General features: G+C 42.4%; 1 protein-coding gene across 3 annotated transcripts in view; it reads left to right on the top strand.

The window, feature by feature from the left end:
* Positions 1–27,396, top strand: part of ADCY2 (adenylate cyclase 2) — a 376,288-nt gene that overhangs the window by 271,229 nt on the left and 77,663 nt on the right. For all 3 annotated transcript variants that reach the window (XM_079144908.1, XM_079144907.1, XM_079144909.1), the window contains 5 exons: positions 688–864; positions 2,962–3,005; positions 6,412–6,492; positions 12,014–12,083; positions 14,511–14,608. In XM_079144908.1, coding sequence (XP_079001034.1) covers positions 688–864; positions 2,962–3,005; positions 6,412–6,492; positions 12,014–12,083; positions 14,511–14,608 — 470 coding nt within the window. The remainder of the gene's footprint in view (positions 1–687; positions 865–2,961; positions 3,006–6,411; positions 6,493–12,013; positions 12,084–14,510; positions 14,609–27,396) is intronic.

The following is a 27,396-nucleotide window of genomic DNA, read 5'->3' as shown; positions in this document are numbered from 1 at the left end:
CAGAGCAAGGGGCTCAGAGCCCTCGCCCACTCCTCTTCTCACCGCCCTGCCAAGAGACAGCACCACAATCATAGATAGAACTCCGAAGCTCTGAGGCCCCCACTCACACAGCTGCAAACGTGAAACCTCAGCAAGAAAGACTGCTGAACCATGAAAGCCTGTATCCCAAAATCAAGACCAAGTTTGTGGATTTAATTCATGATAGCAAAGCATTCCTTTGGAGACAAACTTCCAGCTGGCTTGACGATTGGTCTGGAGGTAGATGAGGTGACGCAGCAGGAACTGTCGGGTGACACAGGGATGCAAAGATGCATGCAAAGAACACTGTGTTCCTGCAAGACAACTTAGCACTAGGAACACCCCAAAGCCAGCTACCACTTCAGAAAAACACAACCACCAAGAAAAAGCCAAAGCAGATCAGCAAGTTCTATTGAAGAATTTACTTTATGCAAATGTCTATTATTGCGTCTGTGTTTTTAAATTGCAGGTAAATTTTACTCACTGAAATAATGTCACTCTGCTCAAGTAGCTTGTTCCCCAGTCCCAGTGAAGGCATTGAGGGCAGAAGCCAAAGAGAGTTAATAGGCAGTGCTGGAGGAACCGGGTTGGTCAAGAGAAGTCAGAGCAGGAAGGAGGAGGTACGGGGCTGTGGTGCAGCAGGTGTGACACTTTGTCTTCTGTCCCAAGGGAGAGCGGCGGAGTCCCCAGCACCTCTTTAGGCCTCGCCACACCCTGGACGGAGCCAAGATGAGGGCCTCTGTTCGCATGACTCGGTACTTGGAGTCCTGGGGGGCAGCCAAACCCTTTGCTCATCTGCATCACAGAGACAGCATGACCACTGAGAACGGCAAGATCAGCACCACGGTAAGCTTGCTTCTGCCTCCAAAGGTGTGGTGGGGAGTGGGGGGAAGCTGGTTCCCCTAACATAAGGCCTGGAATCTCCTGCCAGAATAGCTCTGGTCAGCAGTGAAGCCAGCTTAAAATCCTCCTGGAGGTGATCTCCATTTTCTCTGCTCAGTTTCTAACATACAGTGACATTGCACTTCAACTTCAAGACCCGTCCCAGCATTCCTTACCACTGATAGTAGCAATCGACTGTAACTGAACTGTTTTTTAGACAATATCTCTTTTGTGTCATTAAGCAGAGAACATGGAGCATCCCAATACAAAGGTGAAGGCAGGATATCCTTGCAGTTTGAGTAGCACTGTCGAGACGCCTCAAAGCTGCTCTCTCGGCCCATGGGCTGCCATGCACACTCCTAGAAGAGGTCCAAGCTGGAGATGAGCTGAGAGCGCCATGTTAGGTGATGTTTGAGGCCATGGAAACGAAGGAATCATCAAGAAGAGAGTGATCCGAGGAGAGAGGCCTGGGGCACCTGAGGCTGTCCAGCATTCAGACCTATTAGCAAAATTACTCAAGGACCTTAGAACCCAATTGCCAATGAAAATATATACTGCTAGCAGTAGCAATGATTTGGAGAATTTTGCCTTGGTATTGCACTTATCATCAGTGCTCAGGGCCCATAACTCAGTCTCCATGGAGACTTATTGTATGCCAGCAATTATTTGGTGGGTTGATTGATTTTTAAGAAATAAGAATAATTTGTAAATATTTGCCTGTGGTTTTCCATGCAGCTTCTCATGTATCCCTGTTGGGGAAAAGGTCTGACTCGTCTGAGTGTGTTTTGTTGCTCCGATGGCTTTTTTCTTATTAGTCTTTATTGCACTCTGACTTTAGAGTGACTGTCTCGCTTGCCATCTGACTGGGAACACAAGAATGACTGCAGACTGACTTTGCTCTAGAGAGACATCCTAGTGAAAATGCCTGCTTTAAGTTTGGGCTGGAAACAGCTTCCAGTTTCAAGAAACTGTGCAGAACCTGCAGGGTCTCTTGCACAGATGCAGTTTTCTTAACTCTCTGGTCTTGGTCTCACCTGTCACAGGTTCAGTGCCAAGGCTTATATCACCTTTGCAGAAATCAGTACAGACATCTTAAGAAAGTCCCGAGTCTGTGCTTAGTGCGTGGAGCCCAGCCCACTTTCCTGTAGCTGTGTCTCTTACTCATTTTCAGAAAGATTCCACTGTAGTTTGTACTGATACATTTCAGGGTGGAACAACCTTCATTTCTTTTATCTAATCCCCTCTGCAGAATCCATCTACTCCATGTTGAATAATGCATTGTTTTAATTTATGTAATAAGACATGGAGTGCAATTATTTATTTTTAAAAATTTTACATTTTTTTGTCTAAATACAATTCCTAAGATAACTTTTGAAATCAAAGCAGCAAACACAAGTTTCAAAACTTCCTTGCTCCAACTTTCATTTACATTTCCTACCACAAATGTTCAGAAGCAAATCTTATTTTTCTCATGTTTCAAACTAATACTGGGCAGTGAATTCTCCATCAGTAAACTTTGACCAGTGTCTCCCTTCCATGCCTCTTCCTGGAACTTCCAGAACTCTTCTGTTGGTGCCTTCTTTTCATCCAGTGTTCCATGACTCCACAGACTTCACCTAGGGTACCATTTTGTAGCAACTCAGCTCAAAGATAAGGAGCCATGGTAGATCTTGCAATTATGTTTGTGTTTTAAAGCACCTTCTAATTTGTCTGATTTTCACATGATTTTAAGTGGCTCAGAGTAACCCTAATAATGGTTCCCTGCAGACCATTGCTTAAAATCAAATTTGCAAATATCAGGATGTAAAGATTTTTAAATCAGATGATGGTCCTGATACTTCCAACATCTAGAGTTTATAGATGATACCACTCTCCAAATATAAACAGGGCTTTTAATCTTGATTCATATTTAAAATTGAGCTCTTTCTTCACACAGGCAATGATTCATTACCTAAATGATACTTTCCATGATAAAAGAAAATACAACATATATCATTATCATTGCAATATTCATCTTGAAAAATGTTCTTAGCAACTAATAAACTTTTTTTTTTAATATAGGATGTACCGATGGGTCAGCATAATTTTCAAAACCGCACCTTAAGGTATGATATATATCTTGGACTAACTTTCCAAGACTTCCTGCTTTTTACTTCTTTGTGAGAATAATTGTCATCAGCTGTAGTCATTTCAAAGCCTTCTTCTAAAAGAGCAGCTACTTGTGAAAAGCCCTATTAAATTGCTTCCACCTTCTAAAAATAAGATTGTTAGTGTCTTGTTATTAGAATTAGGGGAGAAAAAGGAAAACAGTACCTTGTGGTCACCTTAGACTCGTAAGTTGTTTTCTTAACATGACTCTTCTTAATACCAGGATGTAGTAAAAGAGTGGATGGGCTTAGAATGAGTACATTGCTTACAATCAATTACTGGGTTCAATCCTGAAGGCTGAAGTAAATCCATCCTTTCTGCAGTAAACTGAGGAGCAGTCTGCCCACAAGTGTCCCCGGGTGCCCATCCCCATCCATGATGAGACTCTCGTGCACTATCCATTTTTGATCCTGTGTTCCTGTCTCCTCCGGGCTCAGCATTACTATGAATTTTGTTTGGGAGTTCACCAAACTAATCCTAGGAAGCTAGAATTAAACCTGTATGATGTAGGACCCAAAGCTAAGGCGACCTCACTCTCCCACAGAGGTCAGTTCACAGGTGGCCTTGCTAGGTTTGCAGAAATGGAGGAACAGTGGGAGATCTGATGTTTTTCCTTGTAGAAAAAGCCTTGTACCCAAGTAGAAACTGAACACACGCAGAGGTACCTGCCAAAGCATGGCAGTAAAGCCCCTTTTCCAGAACGCTGCCATGTGGCTTTATGTGTAGGAATGACCTCTAACTTCTGTTTCATGCAACTGAAGTCTTAACTTTAAGATGTAGCGCCTTTGGCCCTTATGTCTTATGCCATAAGGATAGTGGGTTCTTAGACTTCTGACGCGTTATTTTTTAAGTGGCATATACTGTACTAAAGAGCTAATCTTAGCCACATTAAGGACCCCAGAGGATACCTTGACAAAGCAAGACCCTAAGGCAGTAACGTGCTAGTGCATGTATGAGCTGCTGTTCCCAGAATGTCACAGACTTCCTGTCACTTTATGGCGTCTGTGTCTCTCTGCCTACAATTCTGCTGTCTATTTATTGAGATACAATGAGAAATGCCTCAGGGAACCCCCTCTTCTGGGATGAGCGCAGCCAGGAGCGTGATGACCACCAGCTCTTCCCAGCCACACTGAGCCGTGGAAGCACACAGAGGAAGGGGAGAGAGAGAGGTCCAGTGCTGAGCAGAGCCCAGAGGCACATGCTGGGCAGGAAGCCAGGGCTCGTGCGGGCTCTGTGACTCAAGTCTGCACACCTCACCGCCACGCGTCCTGCTATTGCTACGGGCTTCTTCACTCCTTCCGTGGGCCTCCAGTCTTCCTGGAGAGAGTGCTTCTCTGGTCACGCTCACCTGGCTTCCTGCCACTTCCCAGCTTGGTGACATGGGCTCTTATAAACCTCCCTGAGACTCCAGCCTGGCCCAGGGCAGGTATCATGTGGCCTTTTCCGTACCTCCTTAGAACAGCCCAGGTATTTGGGGGACAAATCTGGGAAGGGAGCTTGAGAGAAAGAATAGTAACAAATTGGAAATAGGGACTGGGGTCCAGAGCAGTTGGAAGACCCACCGTGGGGCCAGGGAAGTGTGAGGACAGAGAAGCAGCAGTGCTGAAATTTTGAGAAGCAGAGTCCTGGCTGATGGATCAAGCTCTCCTGACGAATAGATGATCATCCCTAAGGATGCCCTACCATCTTCACAGCAGAGGTCGCAGAATCATAGACAAGAAAACCGTATGTCCCTTAAGAGTCTGGGCAGATAATTACTGAATTCAAATCATGCATGCTACATGTGTTTACTGGCTGTGTCCTATGTCCCATTTGTGATGCTGGATTCTGTGTGGGCATTATCTAAGCTGGTCCTCAGCAGTTTAGCAAAGGCATACCTTTGTGAGCCTGAACATCACATTTTTGTGAACCTCAAGGTACCAATGGTTTCTACTTAGACTTTGCAAGTCTTTATGAAAGAGACAGCACCAAATTGAAGTCAAAAGACTGAAGTCTAGTTGTGGAACTTATCAATTAAAATCAAGGGCCAACGGTTGTACCTCACATCACTTGGGTTTCCTGGCCCCTGAAGGAGGATACATGAGCTTTACTATGATTTTTAAAGTTCCTTGCTCTTTAACAAAGAACGAAGGGGCTGGGCATCCATGGTGGGACATATGCTGAGCACATACAAGACCCTCAGCACCAAAAAAGAAAAGAAAGAATTAAAAATAATTTTATCTTGTTCAAATGGATTGGAATTTAATATGCTAAAACCTCTTAATTTGGTTCTCTTATCAGTGGGTAGATCACTTGGTATCATTCTGGGTTTTGAATGAGACTGCCCTCTGCCTGTTTGAGACAGGCAGGAGTCAGAGGGCACAAATCCATGCACACAGGGTCTGGGATTGAAAAACCCATCATCTCATTAACAGCAATCCTGTGAGATTTATTTACAGAGAAATGATAAATTTGACATTGCACACCTAAGGCTATTCTTATCTATATCAAGAGGCAATTCCGATCTCAGAAAAGTGTTATTTTTATTGCAGATTATAACATCTATTCATTTAATAACTAACCAACCAAAACATACAAAATCTTCACCTGTCCAAGACAGAGGCCAGCCTTGGTCAGCCAGCTGGCGAGGGTCAGGCTGTGCTGCCAAACTTTGCAGTAGATATTTAACTTTTAAAAATAGGTATTAGTTCCTTTACATCACTCTTGTGAGAATTGTCAACTTATCTTTGGGGAGCTCTTATTATTAGGTAGCATAATTCATTTAGAAAACATCACATGGTCAAGAATTATTTGTTTCCGAGACCAAATCTGCAAATGTCAGTGGGTTTTCAGTGAGCGGCACTTTTGAAAACAGAGGAACATTGAAATACATACAAAGAAGCATCAGTATTCCAGAAATAAGACTACTTTTGCAGATTCTTGAAAATCTGACCAAGGAAAACCTGAGAGAAGAATGCCTATTTTATCAGACAAACCAGATTTTAACAGGGAAGTTTCCAGAGCTCGTGTACTCTCCCATCAGGCAAAGCTTGAAGGTAGCAAGTCAGGGGCTAACTCGTCTCAGGGGAAAAAGTTCTTTCATCTCAGATGCCATGCATGTATCTTCAGCATTGATTTTCAAAGCCTGTGCATTTCACTCTCTGAATGAGAGGCCAACATCTTCCCGAACCAAACACTCAAGTCAACTCGTTGAATCTGAAGAGTGGGTCTAGACAGATAAGGAAAAGCCTGCTCATAGGTTGCTTTCCTTTTTCTTTTTTCACTTTATTAACAAAGTTAAACAGAAGTTTTGACATCATAGGAAAATAGACCTGGTATATGCTTTAATACCAATACTCTTACTGAATTTGCTTTTCTATTTAGAACCAAGTCCCAAAAGAAAAGATTTGAAGAAGAATTGAATGAAAGGATGATCCAAGCAATTGATGGAATCAATGCACAAAAGTGAGTACCTGATTATCTTAAATTAACTCATTTTAACCCTATTATTTTAAAATAATGTAATTTTTTTAAAGTTCCATCGTAGGCTCTGCAATATTTATCATGACAGAATCAAACTTTTTGAGACAAATCATTGATTTCACTTCAATTGTCCTTCCTGATAGCTTTTATTAATGGTATTTCTTTCATCTTTTAAAAAAAATTAATCCCTGCCTAGAAAATATTTGCCAAGTCAATTACTAATAAACAACATGAAAGGTAATCATAGAACATTACAGCCTCATGTGTTCAGCAAGAAATGTTTATAAAAGCTTAATAGGGCTTCCATATGGGGAAATCTTCAGATGGTATCCTGTGCCACTGTTCATTCAGGATGCATCAGTTCCTCTGCAAAATTGGCAAGTGTTGAGATACCCGCTGTTCTAGATCCCAGGAGAGTGTTGGAATCAGAATTCACAGAAAGCAGTGGGAGGGAGACTCATTCACTCAGCCCGTGAAGTCAAAATTGCTGCTGTAGTTTTAAATGATCTAAAAGATGCAGAGAAAAAATAATTTAAAGGAAGTGTCAGCTCCAACCTCCTGGGAAGAGTGATTACATCCATCCGTCTTTGCCTCTCCTGAGGTGACTTGGCACAGAGGCACCATGAGGAGCGGGAGGCAGGTCACTCTCTATGGTTCTGGCACGCATTAGACACTCGATAGATCATTGCAAAATTGAATTAGAGTGGACAGGGGTAGGTCCACATAAAAACCTTCTCAGAAAGGTTACATCTTTACAGAAAACTACTAGATTCTTATCCTGAAAGTCAGCTCTTGAAAAGTGTAAATTATTTTCACCTAGAACTCTCTACGACTACCATAAAGTTACAGGGCCTCAATTAATACATGGCTTTGCAAAATCCATGTCTGTTCTAGATTGTTCCATATAAATATTTAGAATATTTATAAGGGTTATGAAAGAATCACATGAACACATATGTAAGGGGTATGTGTGTGTGTGTGTGTGTGTGTGTGTGTGTGTGTGCGTGCGTGTGCATGTCCATGCAGTGCTGGAACATGGACCATTGTCTTCCTGTGCTGCAGTAGACAAAGCCTCCCACCTCCCAGGAGGCACACAGCAGTGCCTGGACAGATGCTCTGCTTTCTCTGGCACCAAGACCAGTGTGAAAACAGCCTCACCTCCACACCAGTCAAAATATTGCATGTCACAAACCAGAAAGCAGATGATTCCCTGTGTCCTACACCTGGGGAAACTTCTGCTTCCATTTAATGCAGGGGGAAGGACATCATTCAGCTGATACTCTGTGACCCTCCAGACTAATACAGGACATTAGAAGAAAGGAAATCTTGACAAAGCTTAACTGCCAATAATAATAGCAACATTCAAAACCTGGTCTCTAAAGTCAGCCTCAGACTGTGCTCATGCAGAACTCCTGTCCTCCTGAAACACGTCTGCAGCCACCTTTAGAGCATTCCTACTCAAGGAGTCCTTAGAAAGTACAGTCACTGGCTTTATTTCTGTTAATGTTGCTTTTGAATTGTCTGCTGCCTTTGACCTTTCAGTATTCAAATTCATGTTTAGTTGACACCTTTGTGTTTTCATGCATTTTATTCTAAAGCGACATCTCAGGTTGATGTAAGTGCTTCTGTGGTGATTTTCCCAATGTATTTCAGAAGTCAAATAGAGAACAAGTCCATGCAGTACTCAAAAAAAAAAGGGGGGGGGGGCATTTTCTACATGGAAGCTCTTATGCATGTGTCTTTAATCAGCATCATGACATTTTGTTATGCAGTACTACAGAATACTTGCTAACTCCTCTCGTTTTGTTGTGGTATCCCCTGACCTTTTAATTTCCACTTGAGGATTCGACTGGGGCTCTCTACCTGAGGTTCCAGTCAGTGGTGTGCTGCTGTTGACCTGAACCAGTGACTTCTATGCAATTGTTCTCTGTTCCTTCACCTGTCCATTTATCAAGCATTCATAAAAAGATGAGCAAAGCCAATGTTTGCTCAGCATCAGACAAACAGCACACAAGCCTGCCTCACCTGGACGTGTCTCCACGGGGGCAGGGCCAAAGCTGTCTGAGGGGTGGTCCTGCAAGACTGCAAACCCCATCAGGAAAGGCCCTGTCCAATGGCCTCATTCAACCTCAACTATTGCCTAGAGGACATCTCCCAGTATAGCCAGGCTGGAGGTCAGGACTGCAGCACATGAAGTGGGTGGGGACAGGAGCGTCCCACCCGCCCCAGCCGGAGAGAGGCCTCCTACTTCCTTGTCCCTTGACGGTGAGAACTTGCATTCTTATATTCCAGGATGACCGTCCCTGCGATGTGGGTGCACCTCTGCCCACCCCTTGCAGTCAGGATCTTGTCTACATTCTCTTTATTTGGCCCTGATCTAGGTAGGAAAACAAAAAAAAAACACACCTTAGTATGAACTAATAGAGAATCGCTTATAGTGTACCCAGGGATAGGATAGGGTTGAATTCCTTGTGCCATGGGCCATTTGGGTCAGGGAATGTCGAGAGAACATGAATGACACACACGCATTTCCTCTACTCCTGCTCCCCGCTATTCCCTCCTCTTCTCTTTCTCTGTAGTTCTCATTTTCAGAAATAATATTTGACCTTATCAGCCAATAGAAATCTTTCACATTCAAATCACCAAAGCACATTGTTAAATATCTGAATGTTTTACAAGTCAGTAGTGGGAACTCGGGCTACTTCAGAGAATTCACATAGAAACCTCAATCTGAGCTGGTGCCATGGCGCACACCTGTAATCCAGGTGGCTGGGAGACCCAGGCAGGAGGATCCCACGTTCAAGCAGGAGGATTGCAAGTTCACTGTCCACCTCATCAGCTTAGCAGGACCCTAAGCAATTTAGCGAGACCCTGTCTCAAAATAACAAATAACAAGGGCTGTGTCTCTGTGGTGAAGTAGCTCTGGATCAATCCCTGGTGGAAGGAAGAAAGAAAGAGAAAGAGAGAGAGAGAGAGAGAGAGAAGGAAGAAAAAGGAGGAATGGAGGAGGGAGGGAGGGAAAGAGAGAGAGAGAAAGAAAGGGAGGAAGGAAGAAAGAGAGAGAAAGAAAGGAAGGAAGAGAGAAAGAAAGGGAAGAAGGAAGGAAGGAAGGAAGGAAGGAAGGAAGGAAGGAAGGAAGGAAGGAAGGAAGGAAGGAAGGAAGGAAGGAAGGAAGGAAGGAAGAGAAAGGGGGAGGAAGGAAAGAAAGAAAAGGAGGAAGGGAGGGAGGGAGGGAAATTTGTGGGAAGAACCTGCCCTCCTTAATCCTAAGGACAAAGTTAAGAACTAGGTCCATCTCTTCTTGCTTCAAGGGAGAAACCCCAGACCAAACTTCACTGCTGTGGGCAAAGAGAGGCCAGAGCATAAGCTGGTTGGAATGTAGTCTGTCCCTAAGTGCTCCTGGCTTAGGAAGTGGGATGTGGGCTCTGGGGACACTAGATAGGAAGTCCTGGTCCTGAGCACTTCCTGAGCACCTGCAGGACGTAGGTGACTGAAGCCCAGACTGGGAGCTTGGGGCTGATAAGGAATAAAGAGCTGGCTTTATTTCTACTTCATCCATTGTTTTCCAAGCTTCAACTATCCAGGAACATTTTAAATCTGTTTTTCTTTTTCAGTAAGGAAAATAACATTTTTAACAAGTTATCTGCACATCTTATTCATAATTTGATTAACATTAACATTCAACCCAAAAGTGAGTAGGATTAAAATTAATCTTAAAATTTATTTTCTGAACCTTTTAATATTTCTTTAGTTTATTTTTATTTGTTCTTTTTAAATATACACAACACTAGATACTAGATACTAGTAGATGACCTTTCATCCTCCTTTGGTTTTATGTAAAAGAGCAATGATATAGTTCTGTATCTGGTACAATGGTGAGAAATACCAAAAATGGTATTTCCCTGGTACCCAAAGTTAATAACATTGAATCAGGCAGTGACGTTAAGTCCAGATTCGTATGCATCTCACTCTTAATGGCAGTCATGGTAGACACGTAGCTGACTTCCCGCCTCAGTGGAAAGTGCACTGTGTGCAGCCGAGCCTGGGGTTCTTCCAGCTAGCCAAGTGGTGCCTGACCGTAGGAGTGTGAGGATGGCCCAGGGGCTCCTGCAGACCTGGCGACTCCCCTCCTCTGTGCTGGCCTCGTGGGTGCCCAGGGCCCTGACCATGTTGTACATGAGTCCACATCTAGAGACCTCAGCTGCGTGCAGAAGGCAGGGGCACCTCTGCTGGCACATGAGTGGCCCATTCTCCTGCCCTTCCTGCTGGTCCTCAATTGCCTTTCCCCTCTATCTTTCTTACATCTCAGGAGGTGACCAGCCACAGAAATACCACCAAGGGACTAAAAAAGTACTATGTAAGAAGTCGAGTGAATTGATAATTGTTTGAATAGGTATAATGCTTTTCTGGAAATTTAAAACATGTAAATCTGTAAAATTTAAATTTTAAATTTAAATTTAAATCTGTAAAACATGATTTTTGCTCTACTATCCTAACATGAGTTCTTGGTGGGTAGATACAGGTCTCGACCCAGCCAGTGTTTCCAGGTACTTTCCCTTATGCACAGAATTGAATTTCTCTGACTTTCCTGCATTGCATTCATCTTCCTATGTCACTTCACTTTATTTCACAGTGTTCATCTAGTTCGTGGCCCAGTGTGTGGCCGTGTTGGGCGCGGGCATCACGTGCACCACTTTTGTAGTAGCATGCAGGTGTCTCTGTGTGGCTGTGATCCTATACAGCACTCAAGTAAACGGTTTTCTCCTTGCACTCTTTCTCTATTGACAGCTCTTTCTTAAAACAGACCTAAGTTGATCAGTGTGGAAGAAGGTAAAATTCCATGTAATTCTTTTTTTTTTTCAGCATTGGAGAAACATACATGTATGTATTCAGATACTTTTGTTTGTGTCAGCAGATTCTCGTTATTTTAGGTTTTACAGCTTATTAAAATTGTATTCAAACATGATTGTTCCTTTCTCGATATTTAAATGAGGATAAGGGAAGGATTTTCAAACAGCATGGAAGAGGCACAATCCCCTCACCCAGGACCCCAGGCATTCCGGCACTCTGGATACTCGGAGTGATGTGCTACTTGCTCTAAGGCAAGAAAAGGGGCAGTTCTCTAGGAGAATTAGGGAGCCATGAAGCTCCGTGTGACGTGAGAACAACTTCAGGGAATCAATTCATTGACATACTTGAATCCTTCTGATGGCATCTCCCTAGTTGCTTAATCTGGACAACTGCAGTTTCAATGTGATGTGGCAGTTGGTTTGTAACAGGCCTTCTAAGGAGGGCAAGGTACCACTGCACACGTGAGGTCTGTACTTCCTGTTAACAGTCTCTGCATTCCATATCCAACAAGTGGGCATCATATATATATTTTTTAAATATTCAGTTTGGGATGATTTACAATCAGGAAAGAATGCGAATCATTGCATAAAAAGTGGTTCCAGATGCTTGGTCGGAGCTTTGGTTTCATGATGACTGTTCTTTCCATTTGCAGGCAATGGCTCAAGTCTGAAGACATTCAGAGAATCTCACTGCTTTTCTATAACAAAATTCTAGAGAAAGAAGTAAGTTGTTTTTAACTCAAAATCAATTGATTTTTCTGAATTGGTAATTTTGAATTCCTTCATAAGCTGGGGCTCATGTTTTTGCATGTGGCGTTTAAGCTGCTTCTCTCAAAACTCCTTCTGGCTTCTGTGCCTCTTTCATGCATAAATTGTTGTAGCATATCTCTGGCCACTAAGCCTCCCTCTGTGGCCTCTCGGCCTGCTGGGCACTCTGGGTAGTAGATGGCGGCTACAGCACTCTGAGATCTGGGGCAAAGAGAAGGGCCAGAGGCTGGTGCCTGGCTTCCTTGATGTGACATTTTCTCAGAAAAGGCTTTAAGAGAAAGCAAAATCCTTCCTGACAAATTCTCAATGTCTTCACACAAATTGCTTCGATATTTTTGACAAAAATGTAAGTCTACATTGAACACCTGTTCAGGAAAATTTGGAAACCCCCACTTTTAAGTTTTGTTGCATGTAAATGTTTTCACCTTACGATTTTCAAGGAGCTGTTTCAGGCATGACTGAGAAGCAGATGATTCGTCTTTGCACACGGAGCTTCGCATGGCCTTGCTAAATGACTTCAGCGATTATGAAGTGGGACAGTCATTGTTCTAGGTCAACTTTATGTCATTCGCTGTTTGTTTTGTGGGGTTCCAGAGAAGGAGCAAGATTTAGAGGGCATCTCATTCATCCAACCAGATAATTACAGACTTAGTTTGAGCAAAAGTGATTAATGGCAGCTTTTGCATCACATGACTAAAATTCTGTTGAGAAAATCAGATTCATTGTTTTATGGATATCACATGAAAATATCAAGCATCAAAAGTCCTTCTAAAATTCGTCAGGGTTGGAAATTACAGGTTCACCCAAACTTTCCTTTGCATTTGTAGTCAAGAAAATCAGTTTTCTATGTCTAAGTAAAGGGTTTAGAAGGTGTAGCAAATTGATACTTGATAAAATAGGTTTTACTGACCACCTTGTTAGCCTGGAGTGATGGTAACACATACTAATGGCTGCTTGTTTAACTGTTTCATTATTCCTTTCCCGTGGAAGTGCGTTTCCCTTGCTGATACCAAAATGAAATTCCCCCTCATATTTCTGTACAAAGCTCAGAAGAAGTCACAAGATAAGGATGTAATTGAATGCATAGGATGTAATCACTCTTCAGCAATTATGCTAATTTAACCTCTTCATCAGCATGTAAATTCTCCTGGCTATTCAGTCACAAAAGTCACTAGAAAAAAAAAAATTCTAGTAAAGAGAAGGTAATTATCATTAAAAATACAGCTTTTGCTTCCATTCCCAGGAGTGCAGGTTTGCAGATGCCAACTTTAAGGCAAAATTTAGAGTGCCTGGGGATGTGTCCCCCTCTTGTCCTGCCATCCCCAGCCAGCTCTCCAGGCCCTCAGGAAGGATATAGCAGTGCTACGTGGGCAGGGATATCAGCGCCCACTGGAGTCCCTGCCTCAACACTGAGACCCCAAGCTTGTCATTTGCCGTCACTTGGGCAAAAGATAATGCAACCTGACCGTATTTTCAGAAGGTTTTAATGACCTTGTCATTGTCTAATTGTATTATAAACCCTCTTTGCGGGGGCAGAGTAGCTTCATGGGTGGGAGCTGAATGCAGTCCCCCTGAGGACGGTGCCGGCTTCCTCGCACACTGGATCTCCCGACAGTGTGATCAAACCATCCCCCTGCAGTCCCGTCATTCAAACCAGGGACAGCAGTGGCTCCTGCCATGCAGGCTGTTGTGAGGGTGAGTGAGCGAGGACCCGAAGCCCCTGCAGAGGGGCGTGTGCTGAGGGCTGCGTGCAGCAGAAGCCACATCCCCTCCGTGCTGCAGAGACCACAGCCCATCCATGCTACAGTGCCCACGTGCCTGCACAGGTCCAGCAGGGCAGCCAGCCAGGCAGCCCACACTGGTCAGTCCACAGCCCTGGATGTTGGGAGAGCCCAGTGTGCCCAGCTGACTGTGCTGGACTGGAAGGAAGGGCGTGTCCGGGAGCCAGCCCAGGCCTCCCCTTCCGTCCTCACCCCCCACTTCTGCGAAGCAGCATTGAGAGAAATAATAAAACAGAATGCTAAATGTAATGCCGGCATCTTGCCTTTCCTCAGCCCCGTTCAGAAGTATGACACTCGTATGTGAAAATGGCACGATTCAGTGGCCCCTCTGTTCATTCACCCAGCTCCCAGCCAGCACCTCTCCCAAGCAGTGATCCAGTGCCTCTGGACACTCGTGAATCGTGGACTCTGGAATCCCTCGCAGTTCCCTTGGGAGGAAGCTCTCGGGCCTGATGAACGGCCTCTGCTGGTGGTGCTGCGATCCGCAGTTCACCCCTGCGATCTGGAGTCCCGCCGGGGCCGGGGCGAGGAGGCGGCTGGCATCCGGAGGCAGCCCTTTCCTAACAGCAAGCTGACTCCTGGTTTCCTTGTCTCCCTTCAGTACCGAGCCACAGCACTGCCAGCGTTCAAGTACTACGTGACTTGCGCCTGCCTCATCTTCTTCTGCATCGTCATCGTGCAGATTCTTGTGTTGCCCAAGTGAGTACTTGAGCTTCCCCTGGGAGTGCCACTGTGCCCTCTCCCCCGCGCCCAGCTGTGTCCAAGGGCATGAAAGGGTGCTGACGTTCAGACAGTTGTTTATCACGTCGTAACGGAGGAAGGGCAACTGCCCTTGGAGGTGAGTACCCCGGGTGCTTTGCTTAGTTTCAAAAATACTTAGTTTTCTAAGTGGACATATTGATTCCCCTTGGGGAGTTTTTAGGGTGAATGTGACCTTCCTGCATTGCTCTTGGCATCATTCTGATGCTCAGTCTAAGAAAAGGGCACAACATCCTACCTCAACAGAGCACCCTCCCCTTCAGGCGTGCCTCCTCAGTCAACACCACAGTGCTGAGGGACACCAGCTGCCCTGGGCACCCCTGCCCGACGGCCCACCGTGGTTCAGGACCGTGAGTCTCACTTCCCTCCCTTCTGTCTTAGTCCACCCTCTGTGGTCATCTCTGATTGTTCCAGGTCTGGCCGGCTGGCCTCTCCCAGGAGAGACTGGGTACAGAGGGGAGGGTCTGAGCACCCCAGATTCCTTGCTTGACCTATCAGTCACTCTATGAGGCCTCCATGATCTTCTGCCTTGAACCTTCTAAATGAGAGCAGTGCACGGCAAACAACTTTCTCCAAAAACTCTGATTCTCGCTTTATAATCTAAACAAAAGGAAAACAAAACAAAACAAAAACCTCTTGTTTTTCTGACAATAACTGTAGATATAGAAAAAAATTCTAGTATCAACTTTCTTTCCCCTTGTTAGCACCATTTGTATAAAAGCCAAAGCACCATTTCCTTTATCTTTTTCTGATATTTCTTTTTATGTATACGTGACAGTAGAGTTTATTTTGTCCTATCAGGCATACATGGAGTATAACCTCCCATCTTGTGGTTGTACGTGATGTGGAGATTCACTGGTCATGTATTTCTGTATGAATACAGGAAAGTGATGTCCAGTTCATTCTACTGTCTTTCTTATTCCAGCGCCCCTCCCTTCCCTTCATGTCCCCCTTGTCTAATCCAATGAACCTCTATTCTTCCCTCCCTACCCCCCTTATTGTTTGTTAAGATTCACATATCAGAGAGAACATTCGGATTTGGTTTTTTGAGACTGGCTTCTTTCACTTAGCATGATGGTCTCCAGTTCCATCCATTTCTGGGCAAATGCCATAATTTCATTTTTCTTTGTGACTGAGTAATATTCCATGGTGAAGCATCATTTTGGATTCAGTGGAATTCAGCTGTGTGATTGAACATAGCCCCCATGGCACAGCCAGCACATGTGAGCAGCAGGCTGCTTGGACTAGGCTGTACTTTTAACTCAAGAAGATACTCAGCAAGCGCGGAGGAAGTTCTGTGTTCCCCATGGCCACCCCATGCTCCAAAGGGTTTTTGTCTGGGCACTGGGCCAGTGCAAGGGCATTGACAGAAGTCATAACACAGCACAGTATTATTCACGTATGTATAGTCCCTCAGACATCCATAGTGGTTTTGGAGGAATTCCCAGTATATTCCTCTTACCCCCAAGAATTAGCTTTGGAATACATGAACCAAAGGAGCCCTTTTCCCAGACTTAGAGAATCTTCAATGAAACCTCATAATATAATAACACAAGATCCATCCCTCCCTGGAAAGAGTCGGGAGAGGAGAAGGTGGGGCACTTTACAAGAGGCCTCCAGAGAACAAGAAGAATATGTCGTGGTTCACTTTTAGGAAGAGCACCAGCCCCGTCCTCCGTCTGGGTGTTGGTCTTCTGGCCTCTCTTCTGGGTACTGCGCCCTGTGAGACCACAGAAGTCCATCTTCTCATGCTTCGTTACGCTTCGTCTCTTGAGCAACAAGTGCGCACCTCAAGCTTGAGCCTTCTGAAGTCTGCACGGGTCGCATTTCTCTGGGTGTCCACAGAGGGAAGCACCAAGGAAAGCCCGCTGCTTCCTCCCGCCGACCTTCCAGGCTTCGGATCTGTCTCGCAGCTATTGTGGCGAGACCCTTCCTCCTTCATCTGCCTTTCCTGTGATTTCTCTTCCTTCTTTTTCTTCCTGGACATTTTTGCTATGAAATGTTTCAGTGATACAGAAAGGTGTATGGTCATCCCTGTGTCCTGTTTATTACAGATGTGACTTTTGCTCCTGGGATTGTTCACTGGTGAGAGTGGACCTACTTCTGCCATACTATCTTGTCTTGCATGTCCTGTACTTTGTTTATCTTTGGTTCTTTCTCACCTCCTTCCTGATTTCTAAAGGTTGATCTAGTTATTTTATCCTTTTTTTTTTTTTTTTACTGGATATATGTATACACATACACAAACAAACACACACACACACACACACACACACACACACCTTTCTACTTTATTTCACATTTTCTCTTGAATATGGATTGGGAATAAAATTGTAAGTTAACTTTTATTTACCTTCAGTATTATGATGACATCTTTCCTTTGCATTCCATTTCCTATTATTGCTGATGAAATGTCTTCTGTCGGTCTCATGATAGTCTTTTGTAGGTAATCTATTGTTCCTCTCTGGGTACTTTTCAAGATTTTATTTTACCCTGGACTTTCATTATATTGTTTCTATATGTGAATTCGTTCTTATGTACCGAAGTGACTAGGTGTAATTTTTCAATCTTTGATCTCATATTCTTAAAATTTGGCATAGTTCTAAAAAATTCTCTGACTTTACATATTTTTAATTTTTTAAAAATTTGTTCCAATTAGTTGTACATGACAGTAGAATGCATCTATGCATTTTGGTAAATCATACATAAATGGAGTGTAATCTCTCATTTTTCTGATTGCACATGTTGCAGGATCACGTGGGTCATGCAGTCATACATGTACATGAGGTGACAATGTTGTTTCACTCTACTCTCCTCCCTACCCACGTCCCTTCCCTCACTTCATATTGCTTTACACACTGGGTCTCATCTCCTCTGAAGTCCTTCTTGGCTCTTCGTAGCAATATGCTCTGTTTTTCATTCTGTGCTGCAGGTCTTGTAATTTTCCCTCCCAGTTTACAATACCCCCACCCTTTTTTGCCTTGAATTCAGATAAATTCCTGATCCACTTTGAGTTTTATAATTTCAATGTATGGGTGTGTATGTTTCAAAGTCTATTTGGTCCTTTTTTTAATTAAAAATCGTAAATTTACATAGGGCAATGTTGTTTGATTCATTCTGTTATTTTTTTCCTTCCCCCCCACCCCTCCCACCCCTCTTTTCCCTCTATACAGTCCTTCCTTCCTCCATTCTTAGCACCCTCCTTATCCCTAACCCTAAACCTAACCCTAACCCTAACGCTAACCCCTCCTACCCCCCATTATATGTCCTCATCTGCTTATCAGCGAGATCATTTGTCCTTTAGTTTTTTGAGATTGGCTTATCTCACTTAGAATGATATTCTCCAATTTCATCCATTTGCCTGCAAATGCCATAATTTTATCATTCTTCATGGCAGAGTAATATTCCATTGTGTATATATGCCACAGTTTCTTTATCCATTCGTCAACTGAAGGGCATCTAGGTTGGTTCCACAATCTGGCTATGGTGAATTGAGTGGCTATGAACATTGATGTGGCTGTATCTCTGTAGTATGCTGATTTTAAGTCCTTTGGGTATAGGCCAAGGAGTGGGATACCTGGGTCAAATGGTGGTTCCATTCCAAGCTTTCTGAGGAATCTCCATACTGCTTTCCAGAGTGGCTGCACTAATTTGCAACCCCACCAGCAATGTATGAGTGTACCTTTTTCCCCACATCCTCGCCAACACCTATTGTTGCTTGTGTTCTTGATAATCGCCATTCTAATTGGGGTGAGATGAGATCTTAGGGTAGTTTTCATTTACCTTTCTCTTATTACTAGAGATGTTGAACATTTTTTCATATATCTGTTGATTGCTTGTACATCTTCTTCTGTGAAGTGTCTGTTCATTTTTTTAGCCCATTTGTTGATTGGATTATTTATATTCTTGGTGTAGAGTTTTTTGAGTTCTTTATATATTCTGGAAATTAGTGCTCTATCTGAAGTATGAGTGGCAAAGATTTTCTCCCACTGTGTAGGCTCTCTCTTCACATTGCTGATAGTTTCCTTTGTTGAGAGAAAGCTTTTTAGTTTGAATCTATCCCAGTTATTGATTCTTGCTTTTATTTCTTGTGCTATGGGAGTCCTGTTAAGAAAGTCTGATCCTAAGCCATCAAGTTGAAGGTTTGGACCTACTTTTTCTTCTATAAGATGCAGGGTCTCTGGTCTGATTCTGAGGTCCTTGATCCATTTTGAGTTGAGTTTTGTGCAGGGTGAGAGATAGGGGTTTAATTTCATTCTGTTGCATATGGTTTTCCAGTTTTCCCAGCACCATTTGTTGAAGAGGCTATCTTTTCTCCATGGCATATTATTGTCCCCTTTGTCTAGTATGAGAAAATTGTATTTATTTGGGTTTGTATCCATGTCCTCTATTCTGTACCATTGATCTACCTGTCTATTTTGGTACCAATACCATGCCGTTTTTGTTACTATTGCTTTGTAATAGAGTTGAAGATCTGGTATGCGATACCCCCTGCTTTGCTCTTTCTACTGAGGATTGCTTTAGCTATTCTGGGTTTCTTATTCTTCCAGGTGAATTTCATAATTACTTACTCTATTTCTGTAAGGTACATCATTGGGATTTTAATTGGAATTGCATTGAATCTGTATAGCACTTTTGGTAGTATGGCCATTTTGACAATATTAATTCTGCCTATCCAAGAACATGGGAGATCTTTCCATCTTCTAAGGTTTTCTTTAATTTCTTTCTTTAGTGTTCTGTAGTTCTCATTGTAGAGGTCTTTTAACTCTTTTGTGATATTGATTCCCAAGTATTTTATTTTTTTTGATGCTATTGTGAATGGGGTAGTTTTCCTAATTTCTCTTTCTGAAGATTCATCACTTACAAATAAAAATGCGTTGGATTTATGGGCATTGATCTTGTAACCTGCTACTTTACTGAATTCACTTATGAGTTCTAAGAGTTTTCTGGTGGAATTTCCAGGTTCCTCTAAATATATAATCATGTCATCAGCGAACAGGGATAGTTTGAGTTCTTCTTTTCCAATTCGTATCCCTTTAATCTCTTTGGTCTGTCTAATTGCTCTGGCTAGAGTCTCAAGAACAATGTTGAATAGAAGTGGTGAAAGAGGGCATCCCTGCCTTGTTCCAGTTTTTAGGGGGAATGCTTTCAGTTTTTCACCATTTAGAATGATATTAGCCATGGGCTTAGCATAAATGGCCTTTACAATGTTAAGGAATGTTCCCACTACCCCAATTTTCTCTAGTGTTTTGAGCATGAAGGGGTGCTGTATTTTATCAAATGCTTTTTCTGCATCTATTGAAATAATCATGTGATTCTTAACTTTTAGTCTGTTGATATGGTGAATGACATTTAATGACATTTATTGATTTCCGGATGTTGAACCAACCTTGCATCCCTGGGATAAAACCCACTTGATCGTGGTGCACTATCTTTTTAATATATTTTTGTATGCGATTTGCTAAAATTTTGTTGAGAATTTTTGTGTCGCTGTTCATTAAGGATACTGGTCTGAAATTTTCTTTCCTCTATGTGTCTCTGTCTGGTTTAGGTATCAGGGTGATATTGGCTTCATAGAATGAGTTTGGGAGGGTTCCCTCCTCTTCTATTTCATGGAATACTTTGAGGAGTATTGGAATGAGCTCTTCTTTAAAGGTTTTGTAGAACTCGGCTGAGAACCCATCTGGTCCCGGACTTTTCTTTGTTGATAGGCTTTTGATGACCCCTTCTATTTCATTGCTTGAAATTGATTTATTTAAGTTGTGTATGTCCTCCTCGCTCAGTTTAGGTAATTCATATGTCTCTAGAAACTTGTTGATGTCTTCGAGGTTTTCTGTTTTGTTGGAGTACAGATTTTCAAAATAGCTTCTAATTATGTTTTGTATTTCACTCGTGTCTGTTGTGATATTTCCTTGTTCATTCCGAATTTTAGTAATTTGAGTTTTCTCCCTCTTTCTCTTTGTTAGTGTGGCTAAGGGTTTATCAATTTTGTTTATTTTTTCAAAGAACCAACTATTTATTTTGTTAATTTTTCCGATTGTTTCTTTTGTTTCAATTTCATTGATTTTGGCTCTGATTTTAACTATTCCCTGTCTTCTACTACTTTTGGTGTTGGTCTGCTCTTTTTCTAGGGCTTTGAGTTGTAGTGTTAAGTCGCTTATTTGTTGATTTCTACTTCTTTTGGTGAATGCACCCATGAAATAAATCTTCCTCTAAGTACTGCTTTCATAGTGTCCCAGAGATTTTGATATGATGTGTCTTTCTTTTCATTTACTTCTAAGAATTTTTTATTTTCCTCCTGATGTCTTCTGTTATCCATTCATCATATAATAGTGTTTTATTTAATCTCCAGGTATTGGAGAAGTTTCTGTTTTTTATTCTGTCATTTATTTCTAATTTCAATCCATTATGATCTGATAGAATACAAGGTAGTGTCTCTATCTTCTTGTATTTGCTAACAGTAGCTTTGTGGCATAAAACATGGTCTATTTTAGAGAAGGTTCCATGTGCTGCTGAGAAGGAAGTGTATTTGTTCTTTGTTGGATGGTATATTCTATATAAGTTGGTTAAGTCTAAATTGTTGATTGTGTTATTGAGATCTATGGTTTCTTTATTCAATTTTTGTTTGGACAGTCTATCCAGCGGTGAGAGAGGTGTGTTAAAATCGCCTAGTATTATTGTGTTGTGGTCTATTTGATTTCTGGACTTGAGAAGGATTTGTTTGATGTACATGGATGAGCCAATGTTCCGGGCATAGATATTTATGATTGTTATGTCTTGCTGATTTATGCTTCCCTTAAGCAGTATGTAATGTCCTTCTTTATCCCTTCTGACTAGTTTTGGCTTGAAGTCCACATTATCAGAAATGAGGATGGATACTCCAGCTTTTTTGCTGTGTCCGTGTGCATGGTATGTTTTTTCCCATCCTTTCACCTTTAGTCTATGGGTATCTCTTTCTATGAGATGAGTCTCTTGCAGGCAGCATATTGTTGGATTTTTCTTTTTAATCCAATCTGCCAGTCTGTGTCTTTTGATTGATAAGTTCAGGCCATTAACATTCAGGGTTATTATTGTGATATGATTTGTATTTCCAGTCACTTGACTCATTTTTGTTTTTTGCCATGATTTGGTTTCTCCTTTATTTAGCTATTCCTTTAGGCTAGTTCCTCCCGTTGCTGATTTGCATCGTTGTTTTTCATCTCTTCCTCATGGAATATTTTGGTGAGAATGTTCTGTAATGCCGGCTTTCTTTTTGTAAATTCCTTTAGCTTTTGTTTATCATGGAAGGATCTTATTTCATCGTCAAATCTGAAAGTAAGTTTTGCTAGGTATAAGATTCTTGGTTGGCATCCATTTTCTTTCAGGGCTTGGTAAATGTTGTTCCAGGCCCTTCTTGCTTTTAGGGTCTGGATTGAAAAATCTGCTGATATTCTTATTGGTTTCCCCTTGAATGTAATTTGATTCTTTTCTCTCGCGGCCTTTAAAATTCTGTCTTTATTGTGTATGTTAGGTATTTTCATTATAATGTGCCTTGGTGTGGGTCTGTTGTAATTTTGTGTATTTGGAATCCTATAAGCCTCTTGTACTTGGTTTTCCATTTCATTCTTCAGATTTGGGAAGTTTTCTGATATTATTTCATTGAATAGATTGTTCATTCCTTTGGTTTGTTTCTCTAAGCCTTTCTCTATCCCAATAATTCTTAATTTTGGCCTTTTTATGATATCCCATAATTCTTGTAGATTCTGTTCATGATTTCTTACCATCTTTTCTGTTTGGTCAACTTTGTTTTCAAGATTAAATATTTTGTCTTCAATGTCTGAGGTTCTGTCTTCCAGGTGTTCTATCCTATTGGTTATGCTTTCTATGGAGTTTTTAACTTGGTTTATTGTTTCCTTCATTTCAAGGATTTCTGGCTTTTTTTTTTTTTTTTTTTTTTCAGTATCTCTAACTCTTTATTGAAATGATCTCTTGCTTCCCGGATTTGCTTTTTTAACTGTTGATTGGTGCAATCATTTAATGCCTGCATTTGCTCTTTCATCTCATCATTCAATGCCTGCATTTGCTCTTTCATCTCCTCGTTTGCTTCCCTGATTGTTTTAATTATGTACATTCTGAACTCCCTTTCTGACATTTCTTCTGCTGTGCTGTCATTGGGTTTTATTGATATAGTATCTAGGTTTGTTTGGGACATTTTCTTGCCTTGTTTTCTCATATTGGTCAGATGTCAGTGGGACTCTGTGATATTTCAGATTTCCTCTATTGGCTTATAGTGTCCCTGTAGATTTCTAGTGTATCACGTCCCAGCCTTCAGTAGCCTGAAGTCTTGGAGTAACTTGATAATGGAGTGCTTCTGAAGAAAGGTGCCCCTAGCCTGCTACTGGTTCCAGGGCTTGGAGCTGGCTCTGTGTGGAAAGGCTCTCACTGGGGGGCCTGCTCCAAGAAGCTGGCCATGTGGGAGGAGCCCACCGCTGGAGTGTGTAGGGCTGCCTGGGGAAGACTCTAGCTGCTCTGCCCTACTCTAATAAGCCACCCAAATCTGGGCCTGCACCCGGGCCATGCTTCACCGGGTGGTGGAGACTCACCCCGTGGCTTTATTTTAGTCTGAGTCTCTCAGTGCCTCTCCTTCTTGAATCCTGGGTTCTGGAGTGACTGGAGATGCAGTCACCCTCTAGTCCGCCATCTTGGATCGCCCTATTTGGTCCTTTTTAAAACTCAACTTTTCATAAACTCTATATTTTGGCTATGGATATTTCATTTTCTTCCTATTTATTGGTGGATTTTACACATATGGAAATATCACTGGTTTCAGTCTGCTCTTTCCCATTCATAAACACATGTGACTTCTGACACTGGCCTCTCCATAGACTCCCTCAAGGTGGTGTGTTTCCTGTGTTGGCCACACAGTTTTGACTGACTTCATCAACAGCAGGGCTTTGGTCAGTGTTGATATCAAGTGTTCTTAATTGTAAAGACATGGATATGGGATAGCTTTTGGTTCTAGGTTCCTCTGGGATTCATGAGGTCAAGCTGCAGTATTGTGTTGAACCCATGGTCGAGGTTCCTGCACCAGGTAGGCATGTGAACTTGGATCAGCCTCCCTGGCATGGAGCAGGATTGGGATCTCAGTTTTCACAGATGAGCTTTTTCTACTCATGACCCCAACAGATAGTTATCTTCCCTACAAATTGCCTGGCTGAAGGATAGAGTTTTCTGTTTTCTCTTTCCTGGTGGGAGAGCACTTCTTGTCTCCTGATTTTATTCAGAACTGAGTTCCTTCCTGATCATCAAATGCCTGGGAGACCACCGGTCTTGGGTGAAAAGGAAACCTCACATTCAATAGCATGTACGTGCTCCCAGTTCCTCCTGGTCCATTAGCAGGGACACCTCTTAGCATTCTGTCTGTGAAGAAGAATTTTGTTATATTTTAGGAGGCATTTTTTTTTTTTTTTTTTTTTTTTTTTTTTTTTTTTTTGCAGTGCTGGGGATTGAACTCAGGACTTGTGTTTACAAAGCAAGCACTCTACCAACTCAGCTATATCCCCAGTCCCTAGGAGGCATTTTCATTAGGGTAATCGTGCTTCTCACTTCTGCTGACTTTCCCTTACTCATTTTCTTAGTTCATGAAATTATAGTTATACTCTGCTTTGTTGGTTTTGTTTCCTTTAGATAAATTGTCTTGTGTGTGTGTGTGTGTGTGTGTGCACATGTTTGTAGGTTTTTGAATTTTTAGTTGACACATAATGATGGCACGTGTTTATGAGGCACAGTGTGAAGTCTTGGTACGTGTACATCACGTCACCATCAAGTCAAGGTCCTCGGCTGTGTTTCACCTCGGGTTTGTTCAAGAAGAGAAGGTGCGGAGTGAGTGAGTGAATGAATGAGTGATTGAGAACAGAGGAGTCTGTTGCTTGGGAAGGATCTGCAAGGGGAAGTGTTTGTAGAAAGGGGGGCCTAGTAGCATTCTTATTCAGTCCATAACTTTTGAATCTGGTTCTAGTTTTAGAATTTAACTAGGTGGCAAATTATTATTTGGCTCTTCTTTGGAGAGCTGTGTTTTTACTCTGCCTGCCTTGTAGTATAACTTTATTAGAAATGGCAGCTACTTTCAGAAAATGACCAAGCATGAAATGTTTCTATATATTTTAGTCAGTTTTTTTTCACATTGTCAGCAAAATGGAATGGTTATGTTAAACCAGGTATGGGGACAGTGTTTAGACAAGAGTATAATTTTTTTTCTAATAAAGCTTAGTTGAATATCATGTGTTTCATTAGCCCAAGTAAAACTAATAATAATGATATTTTACTTAAGAAAAATGAATAGCCAGACTATAATGTTAAATATCTTAGAACTATTATTTCTTGAAATGTTGATTTGCTAATATCAGTTTCATTACTCATTTCAATACTCAATGCTCAGAAATTCCTTAATACTCGTTTCAAATATCTATTATTATTTTGTTATAGTCTGAAAGGAAAAAAGAAAAAAAAAAAAGAAGATAGTTTAATAGCAGCATCATTCATATCCATTGAAACCAGACCTAATGGCTTTTCTAAACAGAAATGATAGAGAGTAACTCTTGTGCAGGCAGCATTCTCTGGTGTGGGGGACAGTGGCGGGGGTAGAGCAAGTCAGGAGAGTTGTGGAAGATGGGGTCGGAGGAGCAGTGCAAGAGGGCAGGTCATGGTGGTCCTGCAGGACGCTCTAAAAACTGTGGATTTCTTTCTGGGTCCTGTGGGAAACCATAGCAGATTCTGAACCAAGGATTCAATCTGTCTGTGCTTGGAATGGGTTATTCTTGCTCTTCCAGGGGGCAGGGAGGAAAGGGGAAGGCCAGGTGATATGTGCAGGTTTGCACTGGCACGGTCCTAGAGAACATAAAGTATGGCCCAACTCTGGGATGTGTCATGAAGAATGTCGGGCAGTTCTTGCTATGGGGATTGGTTATGAAGAACATGAGAAGTTAGGTTTTGTTGGGTTTTATTTTTGTTCTCCATCTGAGCAACTGAAAAATAATTTCCATTTACAGAAGAGAATAATCTTGAGGAAGAAAAGTGGAGAGAAAAGTGGACTTGGGGGCTCAGTTCCAAAATCAAAGATGTGTGTGTGTGTGTGTGTGTGTGTGTGTGTGTGTGTGTGTGTGTGTGTGTGCTCAGGGGCGGGGGCGGGTCAGGAACCCCAGGTGGTGGAGTTTTAGGGAAGGAGGGCTCATGGGAGGAGTTGCATAGAGACATAATCTGGAAAGTTTAGCTCTTTGGTAGAATTTAAATCCATAGGATGAGATGAATTTACCTAAGAGCAAGAGCAGTAAAAGAAAACTGTGGATCTTCCATCAGATTAAGTGTGTGTGTGAAAAACCAAATCCCCAGTCCTTATCATGCGAAGGGCAAGTTTCTTAGTCAACCAGAGGTAGCTCTTTTTCCCTCTTGAACATCTTAGGACCTTCAAATGGCCAAAAATTTCAAAGCTAAGACCTACTATCAGGGAAAGGCTGCTCTCATGGTAGTGAATATTTAAATACCTTTCCTCTTGTTGACTTTTCCTTCTGATTCTGATTGAATTCCCTTTCATTTTGAAGTTCTGTCATTTAAAGAGCAGGAATTTTTATTATTTCATGCTAACTTACAACTAAACACTTTCCTCTCTCAGTTGTTTCCATCTTTGATATGAGCAGAGGCTTGGCAGAGTCTCCCTTGGGTGGCTGTGAGAGCAAATGGGAAAGGTCGGGTGTGAAGTCAATACACCAAACAAAACCCCACAGTAAGACCCCACGATTCGCCCACAACACCTACCATAAGTCTGATTTTCAGCCTTTTGCAGGGAGGTGTATCTGCGGGGGTTTTCCAACAAATGAATATCTCATCCTGGTCAGGGCCATTTTCTGCCATAAAAGAATACGAACAGAAACAGGGAAAAAGACTTTGTCTCAAATCAGCCTTTTCCATAGAGGTAACAATACACTTGATTAAAGTGCTAAAGTTGAACGTCGTTGCTAAAAGGTATGTTTTTTTCTCTGCCCCACAACAGGGAAGAGTCAGATCTGCTTTTCAGCAAGTATATGATCAATTTTGCTGGTGTGTTTAAAAGAAACAGCTTTGCAACCAGAATGTTAATTAAAATTGATTCAATAACAAACAAACATCTTGGTATGCCTAATGGGCCTAAACAGGCTTTTGATAGAACAGGCAGGATAAATGGTGATAATTAAGAGCTTCTGACCAACCACTACTTTGCCTCATGGTATTTTTGTTCCCTGGTGTCTTGGTCTGCTTGGACAGCGCGAGTGAAGTGCCATAGACCGCATGGCTTATGAACAACGAGGTCCATTGCTCGGAGTCCTGGAGGACGGAAGCCTGAGGTCAGGGTGCCAGCGTTGGCGGTGCTGGTGAGGGCCCTCTTGCCAACTGTGGGCGGCCATCTTCTTCCTACCTTCTCACGTGGAGGAAGAGGTGGCTGCCCTCCAGCCAGTGCTCAGGAGGGCACTGAATCCTACTCATGAGGGTCCACTCTGGTCCCCTGATCACGCCCATGGGCCCACCTCCAGATACTGTCACGTTTGGGTTTGGCTTTCAAAATGTGACTGTGGGGACTCTCAGGCATCCAGTTCATAACAACCTGGGGGCAGATGCGTCGCATCACCCGCATAAGAACGCCAGGGCGGCCTTAGCCCCGGTGCTGGAGCACCTCGGGTGGCTTGTCAGGGAGAGCGGCTCTGACCCTGAGCCCCAGG

This window comes from Sciurus vulgaris, assembly GCF_902686455.1.
Source record: "Sciurus vulgaris genome assembly, chromosome: 6".
Taxonomy (NCBI): Eukaryota; Metazoa; Chordata; class Mammalia; order Rodentia; family Sciuridae; genus Sciurus; species Sciurus vulgaris.
The sequence above is the reverse complement of the archived record's forward strand: the minus strand, read 5'-3'. Positions and strand labels throughout refer to the sequence as shown.